Source organism: Manacus candei, unplaced genomic scaffold, assembly GCF_025592945.1.
Source record: "Manacus candei isolate 608988 ecotype Guabito, Panama unplaced genomic scaffold, ASM2559294v1 h1tg000014l, whole genome shotgun sequence".
Lineage (NCBI taxonomy): Eukaryota > Metazoa > Chordata > Aves > Passeriformes > Pipridae > Manacus > Manacus candei.
The window spans coordinates 55656641-55669437 of record NW_026138062.1 but is presented as its reverse complement, the minus strand read 5'-3'; the positions used below and the strand labels follow the sequence as shown (position 1 = coordinate 55669437).

At 36.5% G+C, this 12797-nt stretch overlaps 1 protein-coding gene across 10 annotated transcripts in view; it reads left to right on the top strand.

Moving 5' to 3' along the window:
* The window catches only part of STXBP5L (syntaxin binding protein 5L), a 188482-nt gene that overhangs the window by 126883 nt on the left and 48802 nt on the right, over nt 1-12797 (top strand). For all 10 annotated transcript variants that reach the window (XM_051779956.1, XM_051779957.1, XM_051779953.1 and 7 more), the window contains exons 16-18: nt 1590-1762; nt 7907-8032; nt 12145-12296. In XM_051779956.1, coding sequence (XP_051635916.1) covers nt 1590-1762; nt 7907-8032; nt 12145-12296 — 451 coding nt within the window. The remainder of the gene's footprint in view (nt 1-1589; nt 1763-7906; nt 8033-12144; nt 12297-12797) is intronic.

Genomic DNA, 12797 nt, shown 5'->3' with positions numbered 1-12797 from the left:
ATTCACAATCTTGTTAGTAGCCTAAATTTTTTCCTTCTCTCTGCAAATGCAGGATAGCTGGAACTTGAAAAAAAATTAATTTTAGTAGAAAGAGGAATACACAAAAAAAAAAAAAATCCAAAGAAGAATGATGCAATTCTAACTTGGCAGGCAGAAGAACATACTCTTCAACAGTTCCCCCAGTCTTGCATAAAGATTAAACAGCATTATAAATTGTTTCAGTCAGCAGCAATTACTTCCAGATTAGATTTTCCTGAACTCAATATTTCACTCATTAGTCTTTGAAGGCAAATGTTGTCTATAGGTTTCTTTAGCTGATTCAGGCAAAAAACATCCATGCATATTGCAAGGAGAAAACAAAAGTGAAATTTTGAGAAAGGACTCTTTCTCTTCTGTTTGAGCAGAATAACTTCTTTCTGAAATCTTGTATGTTTTAATACAGTGGTTGAGAAACAGATGAGCCTTCAGTACTGACCTTTATCTCCTGATTCTCATAAAACTTAGATATTTTGTTTATCTTCATTCTGGTACAGATGATGTCTCAGTGAAACATCATTAAATTAGAGTTTACAGTGTCTACATCTGCAATTGTTTCTGTACATTTCAAGGTACCAGCACGGAAATTACTGTTCAGCTAGTAATCCCAAGATGTTGTCTCCTTGAGGGCTGTACTTTGTTTTTTATTCTTTTCAAAATGGGGATCCCCTTAGAGAATTGATGAGGTAGAAAGAATTACTCAATATTTACTGTGATTCCTTGAGATTATTACTTACATAGATTTTTAACTCCCTGTCCAGTTTTCCCTGTGATTTGCAGTAACCCTTCAGTTAAAGTTTCCTGAATTAGTGGAAAGAATTGCAGAGTGGTTTGGCCTGGTTAGTCTGTTTTCCCTTTCTAGGGAGGCCAGAAAGAAAGCAAAAGGTAACTGGTTTGAACTTTGCTTTCTAGAATCCACCAAACTCCTGTCCATTCTAAGGAACACGGAACTCTCTGTGCTGTTATCCCTGATTTCCTGACCCCCACCTATGGACAAACAAAGTTCATTTATCAGTTCTATTCATGCAGTCAGGCTTCTCCATCCTGGCTAAAACCTGTCTGGTAGAGACTCTGTTGTACTGGTCATGAGGAGGCAGAGTTGACGATCATTCTTTTAATGAATTTACTTAAGAAAAACATAAAAAAACAATAGGCAGAAAATTTTCATGACACTTATTGTCAATGATGTCTTCTTATACTGAAATATTATTTATTTGGGGGTGAGGGATGAACTTCTGTTTTCATAATAACTTCTGGACACTGATATTCTTGCCTTTCACTTGCTGTAAAAGGCTGGAATCAAAGTCATCAGAATATACCTATGGAAGAATATACCTATGTTTTTCTCCATCGGCCTAGGGTAGATGAATAGCTCCTATCTGATGTTGCTGCTAGGCTGTGTAAATAACAAATGACAGTATTCTTTGCCTGTAAACAATAATAAATGTGGTGGGGTATTTTAAAAAAAATGCTTACTAATATTTATTTGAAAGTAACAGAACTTTCATCAGCTTTCTTTATCAAATTATAACTTAGCTTTTTATTTATTTAAGTCATTAGAGGTACGACTTCAGTACGAAGTAGAAGATATCATTACTCCTGAACCAGAAATAAATCCTCCATTTCCAGATGCCTCCTCCCAGCTTTCTTCTTTAAAGAGCCTTTCGGGCAGTACCAACACTGTAGGATGTGAAGGAACAATGAAGGATAGTATCCCATGTCTTAGGTAAGTCTATGCCATTGCTCAAAGGTTTATCTCTCTAAAAAGCATTCCTACCTGTTAATCAATCCACCAACTATCAAGAAAAAGAGGTTAATTGTATATATATGTGACATAAAATGAGAAGAAACCAGAATATAGAACAAACAAAATAATCAACAAGAGATTTTAAAAGGATAGAAGTAATTATGGAGAAGATAAACTGTTACCATAAAGGTTTGACTGTAATTTTCGAGTCTGATCTAGGAGTAAATCTTCAAGAAATTTCTGAGAAACCTTTTTTTTATAGTTCACAAAGAGACTTCTGTAAAACAGACATGTGCAAATCTTTCCCTTCTTGATTAATTAGCATAACACTAAATTTCTTCTTTGTGAAAAAAGTATATGCATTTTATGGTGTGTAATGCATGGAAACTGTGTTCATACTCATGAAACAATCTTTAAAATATACAATTATGAAACAGTTGCACTGTGTGGAAGTGTAAATTTGTTTAATCTTTAGAAAGAAGCAAATTATTTTCTGCTAGAGTACCTATTGTCGCTGTTTGGTGTAGATTAATATGTTCTTATTAATAAGGCAGATAAATTATGGGTTTGAATAGTTTAAAACAAGAATCCTGTACAAAACTCCATAAACTGTAATTTTCCAACAATTATAGTGCATTACTGATAACAATTGCTCTCATTTGAGTGAATTCATTATTGTTTTGGTCTAATTATTATTAAATATTTTAAATGCCTCAATTATTTCAAAAGAACATTTCCTGACTTTGCAGTTACTTTGGGCTGCTTGGCTTCTGAAAATATCGTTACCATTCAAAAGCAATATTGTGATATTTTTCTTGTAAAATTAACAGTATTTTTTGGCATCCTGTTCATTTGTCCACCTCATTCAATCAGATAGTTGACCTTCTGAGCTCAGTTTAGTCATTAATTTGCACTATGAAAATCAATAGACGAGGCAGAGAAATGTTATTTTAAAAGTCCAAATATGAAATCCATTTATGACTTTGAAATAAGGAAGAATGCAATCGTTTCACTGGCTAAGATTTTTCCTTAAGAGATTCTTATTTGATTTTGTCTGGGAAGGAGAGGAATTGTTAATCTTGGAGGCAGAAAAGCTGTAATGAGCCCATAAAGGTTCTGCTTGTTAGTTTTTAGAAGTTTATTTTAGTTCCATATAATCTCATATTAAGCTGCCCGACTGATTTTTGTCTCATTTTATGTGAAATAAATGTAAACTTATTTTGACTGAGAAGCGATTTTTCGAAGTCAAAGTAATTATACCATGAGAACTGCTGGCATACTCCCTCCTACATTTTGATAAAAGTGTACTTACCTATGCTCTTATATTTTTCAATAGGGAAAGGCATATAAATACCCATACTTTTCACCCAAACTCTAACCAGGTCCACAGGCATTGTCTGTCAAGAAACGATCTAAGCAGAATTATGATGATAAAATGAAAGTAGTGCTGGGAACAGAAAAATTGGTGAAGACTTGGGTGATGTTGTTGACTTTATATGCAGGTCAGTCAGGTAGGCAACAGTAGAAAATCTAAGATAAAGTGGTAATAACATAAACCTGCAGCCACCTAGACACAGAGGGTGAGTGCACAACTTGAACTGTATTGATAATACACATAAAATTTTATATACAGACTAGCTTTTAATCTTGGTTCCGTTATGTTTATTTTCATATCTGCTTCTCAATCTCGTTACAGCAAATGGATGACACTCCATACTTCTAGTCAGAAATCAGAACGGTTGAAAGTGTTTGTGTCTGTGAGTAGATACTAGGAAGACAGGGGACTAGGAAGATTGAAGGGACTGAAGTAATGAAAAATTGGCACTTTTCTGAAATCAAAAGTAAATGTTACTGAGGGAGGCAGGCAGCAGTATGGAATAAATATTGTTCTTGTTTGTTTCAGAAGATTTTACAGCGAAATGTGCAGCTGTAATAACCTAAGAAACCAGTGGATTTGCATTTATGCAGATAAATACTTTTGATATAAATAATTATCAAAAAGCTATATCCGGAATGTCAGTCTTTGTTCCCAGACTTGTAGGATCATCCCAAAATTAGGTCAGTCAAGGGGTTTGATAGTAGCTTCAAGTAACTCCAGAGTCATAAGGAAATGGGAATATCTTGTGAAGAAAACTGAATACCAAAACTTTGCAACAATGAAATTCAGAGTGGCATAACAAGAACATGTCAAGGAAATACCTATATTCCTTCTGCACATACTCCTGCAGTACTTTTAGGCTTATAATATATACAAAAATAAGCAATCCAAATCAAGGTGAAATAAAACTAAATATCAGCATTTCTGCTCAAGCAAGATGGTTAGGGAAATAGCTCAAAGATCCTTAAAGAAGAAGGTGTCACAGGAATGTGGGAATGACAAACTTAACCATGAAACTTGAAATTATTTTACTCCAGAATTATGGTCTTTCACCACCTACAGCTTATTCTATGCTTAGAGAAAATCTCTGTGAAATAACATCCATCTTACCAAATTAGATGCTCAAATTTGCAGTGAAAAATATAGAGAGAAGGGTGTTTGCTTTTTTTCCTCAGGTAACAACAATCTGAAAGAAAACTTAGGAGGTACTTCAAGTTCTCTAATTTTTTCAACCTACTGTTAAAAACACATTGGAAAAGTAATACCACGTTAAAAACATGCTTTAGAAGATCAGATTCAATTCTGCAGCCACTGTGAGTCTCATGGTAAATTTTTTAGAAGGAAAGCATGAATGCATTTCTTTGACAGATACTTGTAGCTCACCATAGCAGCATTTGACTCTCGTGTTCCCCAACATCTTCAGTTATCCATTAGAAAATATGAAACTCAACTGAAAGGGCATTAGGCTAAGTCTTGGTTCTTGGATCTCATTTACCTGTTTTATAACTTTTGTAATATTTTTAAGGGCAGGAGCTGAAAACTGAAAATGGGGTGCAAGATGGAAAGACCACCACTGGTATGCCTCTTAAAGGCTTCTTCACAGACATTAGAAGTTGAAGGGCTCCATCACAAAGATACTCTGAAGGACTGTTTGTAATATTCATCTTCTGATTGCTGTGAAGTTTGTTTGAAAATAGTACATCTTTATTGTATACAACTTTTGCTTATAGTTTCAGTTTTTACTGGTCTCAAAAGACCCCTCTCCCTTAGCAGCTTGAGTTCATAGATGTTCATCCCTTTGTTCTCACCAGGAATACTCCTGGCTAATCCAGGGTTTCATTAGGGTTACAGATAGCATCACTTCAGAAAGGCTCATGGATATGTATCGTATGAACAAAGAAAAGGGCAAAGCTTTAGTGCCAGCAGAACAGGTAAGAAAGTGCAAAACTTTGGGGAGAGGTTTGCTGTTCATGGAAAACAACAGTACAAAGCTATTGACAACTGTAGTGGGTTGAGCACTTGCTGAACTGTCCTTTTGCATCTTTCCTGCAACAAGATCCAAGCCAAGTGGCTGATCACTGCTCCAGGTAAATTGATACCTACGGTCTGAACAGTACAACAGGCAAGAGAAATAGAATAGTGTGCCAAGCCACTGTTAAGGAAATGCATTTAGAAAGATAGAAGAGGAATGACTTTCTCATTAAGTAATAAAGAAGAGAAAGTTTTGAAAAGGTTTGTGGATCCTCTACAATAGAAATATTCACAGTACAGCATAAACTGTATCACTGAAATGGTTAAACAATTCGAAAGAGGGTATGAATGTTTAGGTACCCAGGTGCTGGCTGAGAGGGTTGCAGGGCAGCCTCTGTGAGGAGCAGCTGTGGCTGCCCTGTGCTGGTCACAGCCAGTTCCAATCAATTCCAACAGAGCCACTGCAGGGCACAGCTGAGCCCCTCAGCCAAGAAGGTGGACCCTTTGGAAAAACAAATTTAAGAAAGGACAAAAAATTATGGACAGCACCTGTGCAAGAGAGGAACAAGAAAAAAGCATGAGAAGCAGTCCTGCTGGCACCAAACTGAGAGAAGGAGGAGCAGGAGGAGTTGCTCTAGGCATCAGAGCAGAGATTCCCCTGTATTCCATAGAGGACACCATAGTGGTGCAGGTTGTTTCCCTGAAGCCCATGGAGACCCCACGTTGGAAAAGGCTCCTGGCAGGAGCCACAACCAATGGAGGAGCCCACTCAGGAGCAAGTTTTGTGGCACAAAGTGTGGCCCTTGAGGGGCCCATGCTGAAGCAGTCTGTTCTTGAAGGACTGCACCCCACATTGGAACAGGAGAAAAGCATGAGGTAGAAATGGCAGATATGGAGTGTTATGAGCTGACCACAAACACCATTCCCCTCCCCTGCTGTGCTGTTTGCAGTGGGGAAAGAGGTAGAGGAGTCAGGAGTGAAACTGAGCCTGAAGAAAAGGGAGGGAACAGGATGATTTTAATTTTGTCATTTCAAAGAATTTTTCACACTCCTACTCGATTTTTAATTGGCAATAAATTAATTTTCCCCAGATTGAGTCTGCATTGCCTCTGATGGTAACTGGTGAGTGGTCTCCCTGTCCTATATCAACCCATGAGCTCTTTCATCTTATTTTCTTCCCCTGTCCTGTTGAGGAAGGGGAGTGAGAGAGTGTCTGGGTGGGTGTGTGGCAGTCAGATGAGGTTAACCCACAACAGAGATATGATGGCCTTATTAAGAAAATAGCCCTTATGCTTTAAGAAATTTTCCAAAAAGTATCTGCAAGTGCTCCTACTACTAACACTACGCTGGTGATTTTATCTCTGTGTCATAAAGTATGTCCATACTCTTAATCAAACCATGAAACTGAGTAGAGCACTGTTCCCTGTTTTTCATAACTTCTGTCAGAATTAGAGCACTGTTTGGTTTGTACATTGCCCTTTGTGCTACTGGAGTTACCTTGCTGAGAACTTCTGCCCTGGTGTCATTCAGTGGTTATGCTTTACTTCATTTTACTTCGGTTTTCTGCATCTATCTTCAATTTTCCAAGATTGCCAATAGCCCTATTTGCCACTAAGGTCTCCATCCCAACAGATGCCACAAGGGTAGCTGCAAAGAACCTGATAGCCCTGGTTATAGAGTGAGAAGTTTGAATATCCTTTCTTGAAAGATGTGCCTAATTATTTGCTTCCAAATAGAAATCAGTTAGGTTTATTTCCAATCTGATGCATCATCTTTTCAGGTGTTTGGGCCAGGGCTGCTTGGAAAGCTTGGTGAGTCACATCATTCTGGAGGTAGTCTGCATTGTCAGTGTCATCAAAGACCTCCAAGATCCAGTACATAGGATAGAGAAGCAATTAAAGCAGAAAGAAATATTATGTGCCAAAAAGTGCAGTTCTTCAGAATGTGTTGTCCAAGTCTATATTAATTAGCTACTCTCCCTCCTCTCCTGTTTCTTAGTCTTCTTTGGAGTACTATTTTTCACAGGGATAGAGGATTATATGTGATAGACTGCCCTATTATGGCTGTGTGAAAAGGGGTGCAATATAAGCAATCTCACCATTTACAGCTACAGTAAAAATACACTGACTAATGGGCTTTATTTATAAATTACTACATACAGTGTGAATGTACTAATGACTAACTCGAATTCCTCAAAGTATTGCTATTATTGCATAATATCTTCTTTCAGTGTATCACCACATTAAATTCTACCAGTCAAAAACACACATAAAGCAGTCATACAGAGGTGTTCAGCTCTTATGCTTCCCCTTAATACATTAATATGTACATCTTCACAACCTGCTTTACAAGTCACTGGACTTGCCATAACACAGTAGGAACAGGTGTTAATAATTTGATCAGATTTTTATGTAGGAAGCATTCGTTCACATATTAGGTGATTATGCTTCTAAAAATAAAACTGAACTTGTTTGCACTAAATGGCCAAATAGAATTGTCAAGCTCATAAGTTTTGAATGTGCTATGGTGAGGACCATTACAGAAAGGTATATCTTCTCCCCTTCTCTTACCTCCTTACATTTTTCTGTTGTGCTTTTCTTCAGAACAAAAAAGTTCCGAAAATACAGAAATGTCCTTTTTCAAAGTTTCAGAGGGAAGTATTTTAGGTTTTCCATTCTGGTTGATTATTCATGATGATGAGAAGCAGTTGTTATTCATGGCCCAGTACATGTTTGTTTGTTTGTTTGTTCTTATTTTGTACCTCTTCTTCTTAGTGTTAAGACTCGACCTGTGCGAATGCCTCCTGGATACCAAGCAGATCTTGTTATTCAGTTGGTGTGGGTGGATGGTGAGCCTCCACAACAGATTACCAGTCTTGCTGTAAACTCTGCTTATGGACTGTAAGTAACTCAAATTTAAGTTTGCATTTGTTTATTGTTTTATTACAGCCAAAGTAAAATACTCAAAAGATGCTGTAACTCAGATTCTTGCGGAAAATTGTTTGAACTCGCATAGATTGTGATATGAGATGTTAAACTGCCATTCCTGCCAATGTCTTTACTACTCCTATTTCAAAGTCTGAATCTTTTCACATTATTCTGTCCATCCTTTCAAATAAAATCTAATTGCCTTTCAAATCTGTAATTTTCGAAGTGATTTGAAAGGTTCACCAAGGTGAAATGCATTTCACAGAAAATGGTGATGTGATTAACTGTTAAACGCCATTTATCATGACATCATATCTTAGTTGGGAATTGTCTTCTGAGAACAGCATTTTCATGTCTGTGCTAATGTCTGTTTGCACAAGAACCAGTGACTTGAAATAGAAAATTGAATAAGGAACATTCAAATGCTAACTTCTGTATGGCAGTGCAAATCAGACTGTGTACTTTTTTTCCTCAGGTTCAATTTATTTGGGATTTTTTAATGTTTTCTCTTACTGAGAGTCACCCAGATACATTAAATACAGGTTTTTCCTGTAGAAGGTGTTACTCCATTAAAACTTCAGACTGTAATGGGTGTTAGGTCCTGACTGCTACTGATTTTCAGTAAGTCACTGGACTCTCTTCAAAGGCTTTGGCAGTTTAATAAAGAGTTTTTTCATTTGTGAAAAAATATCATCTTTTGGGGGCTGTTTTTTCAAGTCTTTGGCCTGAATTCCTAGGCCGTTTCCTATTCATGAGCTCTAGAAGTTGCTTTTTCTTTACCATACCTAGATGCATTTGTCCCTTGAGCAAGTTGTTAGGTTTTGCCTAATTTGCTCCCTTGCAGGTCTCAGACCTCAGGGTAACATCTGCATAGGCACACTGTTCTCTCACTTGTAAACTATGCTGACAGATTGCAGTTCTCCCAGCACTCACAGTGGTTTCCTAAACCACTGATTTGATTCAATCAAATGCTTTAAATTTTTTCCTTTGCTGGGAGCAGTAAAAGTTTACAGGACAACCTCCTTTAAAACACCATGTGCTATGTATATGAATGTTTCAGAAATAAATGTGTGTATCAGTAAAAGAGCCTAATCCATACCCTAAATTTTATTTTCCTACAAAGGCTACCCAAGAATGTCTTTTTCTTTAGATTTTCCTCTGCAGACTCTCTTCCCTCTCCCTTTCTGTTGTCTCTCTTAACTTTTTCCTTGGGCCTGTGACAAGGTACAATCCTTCTTTCCATCAGAATTTTTGTTTACTACTTTAATTTTCACCTGTTATTTAGCCTCACCATGTGGAAAACCTATGCCACTTCACCATGAAGCCTGAGAACACGTAATTTTTGCCATCTTAGTTCTAGGGTTATTTGAGTCATCTTTTTCCTTATTTTTTTTCCTATAGGGTTTAACTACTCTCTTAGTTTTTCCTAATAGGTTTAAGTAGGAGGAAAACGTAGAATGGTTAGTGTGTTCTGGAGAGTCTACTTTCATTATTCTTTTAATTACTATGATTTCTGTAACTGTTGTGTTACTGCAGCTATGAAACAGCATTGAAGTGAGGTATTAAAAAAACTTTAAACCCAGCAAGGATGAAAGACTTCAGGCACTCTGAAATTTTTTTAATGTATTTGGTTTACTTTTAACAGTACCAAGCTACAAACTAAAAATACTAACACCTATTTTATTTATGTTGAACTGAATCATCAGAAACTTCTTCATCTTATGAAAGTAGAAAAGAAAATTTTACAAGATACTTCAATTACAGCTGAAGAACTAGGTTAACCTTGAAGAACAAGGTTAAATGCAAAAAATAAATTTGTTTTAAAGTAAATTCTGTTGGACTGAAAGCAGTCTCTAAAGATTTATTGCAGGCTTGTGTGGTAACAATTTTCAGCTAATCTGCATATTAATTGTCAAGAAATGTCTGATGAGGATTTTGTGACTTTTCTGTGAAAGATACCCACAGAATAGAACATTGCCTAGCAACTAATTCTATTCATTGCTCAAAACTGAGAAATTCATTTTGTATTTGATTTCATAAAGACTTGGATGTTAGTAATTTATCCTAAGCCTTGTTAATAGTAATGTCTGTCTAGATTTTCTTACTATTCCTCAGAATGGTTATAGTATTAATGAGCAATTTCTGATTTTTTTCTGGTAAAGTAATTTTTTAGTTATAAGAAATATTATATCCATGCTTGTGTGTGAATTTAGAGAAGTTTAGGGAAAAAAAATAGACCAGGAAGTGATGATTTGTTTTGTTAAATTGCTAACCAGAGTGTGAATGATCACTAGCTCTTCTTGTGAGTCATGTTTTCCAAAATTAGTAGATCTCAGGTTAATAATTTTCAAAATGCAAATGGCTATTGTTTTTTCCCCTAAAGTATTAACAGATGAGATTGACACTTGTAATTTTTATTCCTTTATTTTTCTTCTCCACCTAGAGCACAGGGACTTAGGAACACAGAATTGCTGTTGTTGGAAGGGACCTTTAAAGATCATCTAGACCAATGTGCTACAGTGAGCAGGGACCTCTTCACCTAGATCAGGTTGCTCAGATCCCCGTCCAATGTGACCTTGAATGTTTCCAAGGTTGAGGCATCCACCATCTCTCTGGGAAACCTGTTCCAGTGTTTCACCACCCTCATTGCAAAAAACTTCTTCCTTATACCTAATCTAAATCAACTCTCTTTTAGTTTAAAACCATTAACCCCATTCACGAGCCCATTTCTCAAGCTTGTCCAGGTCTTTTTGGATGGCATTTGTCCCTCAGGCACATCTCAGCTTGGTGTTGTCTGCAAATTTGCTGAGGGTGCACTCGATCCTACTGTCTTTGTCACTGATGAAGGCATTAAACTGTACTGGTCCCCACATGGGCCCCCAGGGGACACCACTTTAATGGGGGGAAAAAGTCAATGAGGAAACATCAGAGTACGTTCACAGTATTTCTGTAGATGCTGTACTAAAGTCAGTGTTAAGACAAGGAGAGTAAATGTGGTGCAGTAACAAACAGTAGAATTTGAACCACTATTATAGATGATGCCTTAATTTGCTAGTTTGGCAATTAAGGGAAAATCACTTCATTTTATTTTACATATTACTTTGCTATATGGAGCTCTCTTTTTTGTAATGGAAGCAGCATAAGAAAAGGTAGAAGAGAAGGAAATGTTCTAGCTACCCTGCTTCCCTTTCCTCCATCTCATTACTTTTCTCTTGCCTTATTGTTTTTCCACACACAAATTCCTATCAGATATTTGGAGCTATATTAAGAAGAGTCAGGTGGAGGTGAGTGCACATCTCACTTTTAGTGTGAATTAAGTGCTTGAATATTTTGCAGGCCTTTGAACTGACCACCTTCATCACTTTTTACATAAAATGACAGAACTTGATAAGAAATGATTCTTAGTATGATTGAGCATGGTTTGAGTTTTTGAGTTTCCTTGTGGCTGTACCTGCAGTCCTTTACATCTGAGATTTAAAATTGCAATCTGATACAAAACAAGAGAGATCTTGCCCATGAATCTAACCACTATCAAAATGCCATTTGTAAAAGCATTTCAGAGGGGTAGAGACTGTTTTAACAGGAATCTGTGCTGTAGCTAAGCTGACAGAGTTGAAAGAAAATTTTACTTTCACATTTGGGTATCTCCATAATACAGCTTAATGTATTTCATTTTTCATTTATATTTAGCTTAAAATAATTATTTCTGCATGTATTTGTATTTATATCCTAATTTATATTTGTATTTTATACAAATGCATAACCACTTTTTAAGGTCTATGTCCAGATTTGCAGGCTTAATTTATATCATTATTACTAGAATTATACTGTTTAGTGAAGCAACATTCAGACATTACTGCAATGTGTTTGGCACAGAAAGTTAGTAATAGTTGTAAATCTGCTTTCTGGAAAGTCAGTTACTGTGTTTCAGGAAACATTTTTATAAATTCAGGATTACAAATCTGTAAAAAAACCAAAATATAAGCTTTGAGAAGTTTGTGCAGAATTCATAATAACAGACAATGATTGTTTGAGTAACTTAATTACACATTACTAATAGCTTTGAGGAACATTTCTTTTCTCAGAGTGGCATTTGGGAACTGCAATGGTTTGGCTGTCGTGGACTTTATGCAGAAGACAGTACTGCTGAGCATGGGAACCCTTGACCTGTACGGATCGAGTGATCCATACCAGCGGCAACCCCGTTCACCTCGCAAAAGCAGGCAGTTTGCTGCAGGTAGGAAATAAATCAGTGTGGTTATGAGCCTGATGTGTTCCTTGGTTTTTTTTGCCTGTGGCTTTTTACAGTGCTTTTGAAATGCATGACTATTTGCCAGCCAATGGAGTTTCTATAACTTGACAAAAGAAACCTGACCTGCTTTAGGTACGGGCACTTTCTCAGAAACAAAATGTTTTACAAAGTTTTTTCTCTTGGGATGGAGGTCAGCAAGTAATTCCCTTAGCTGAGTCTGTACAAAATCATAAATTTTTTCTCTGGCAGTCACTTGAAGTATAGTTTGTATGCTGTTTTCTTTCTGTCTTCAGTAAGTTCATACCAATAAGTAAGACTTCAATTTAAACTTAAATGTATCTTCTGCCAGGTACTCTTCATTTGAATAGTCAGTTTTGTTTAGAGAAGTATAACACCAGGGAGATGTGTTATATAGGTAGCACGAGTAGCTCAAATTAAGCACTTTGTTAGTGAACTAAAGTTCTTGGTATAAACCTACAACATCCA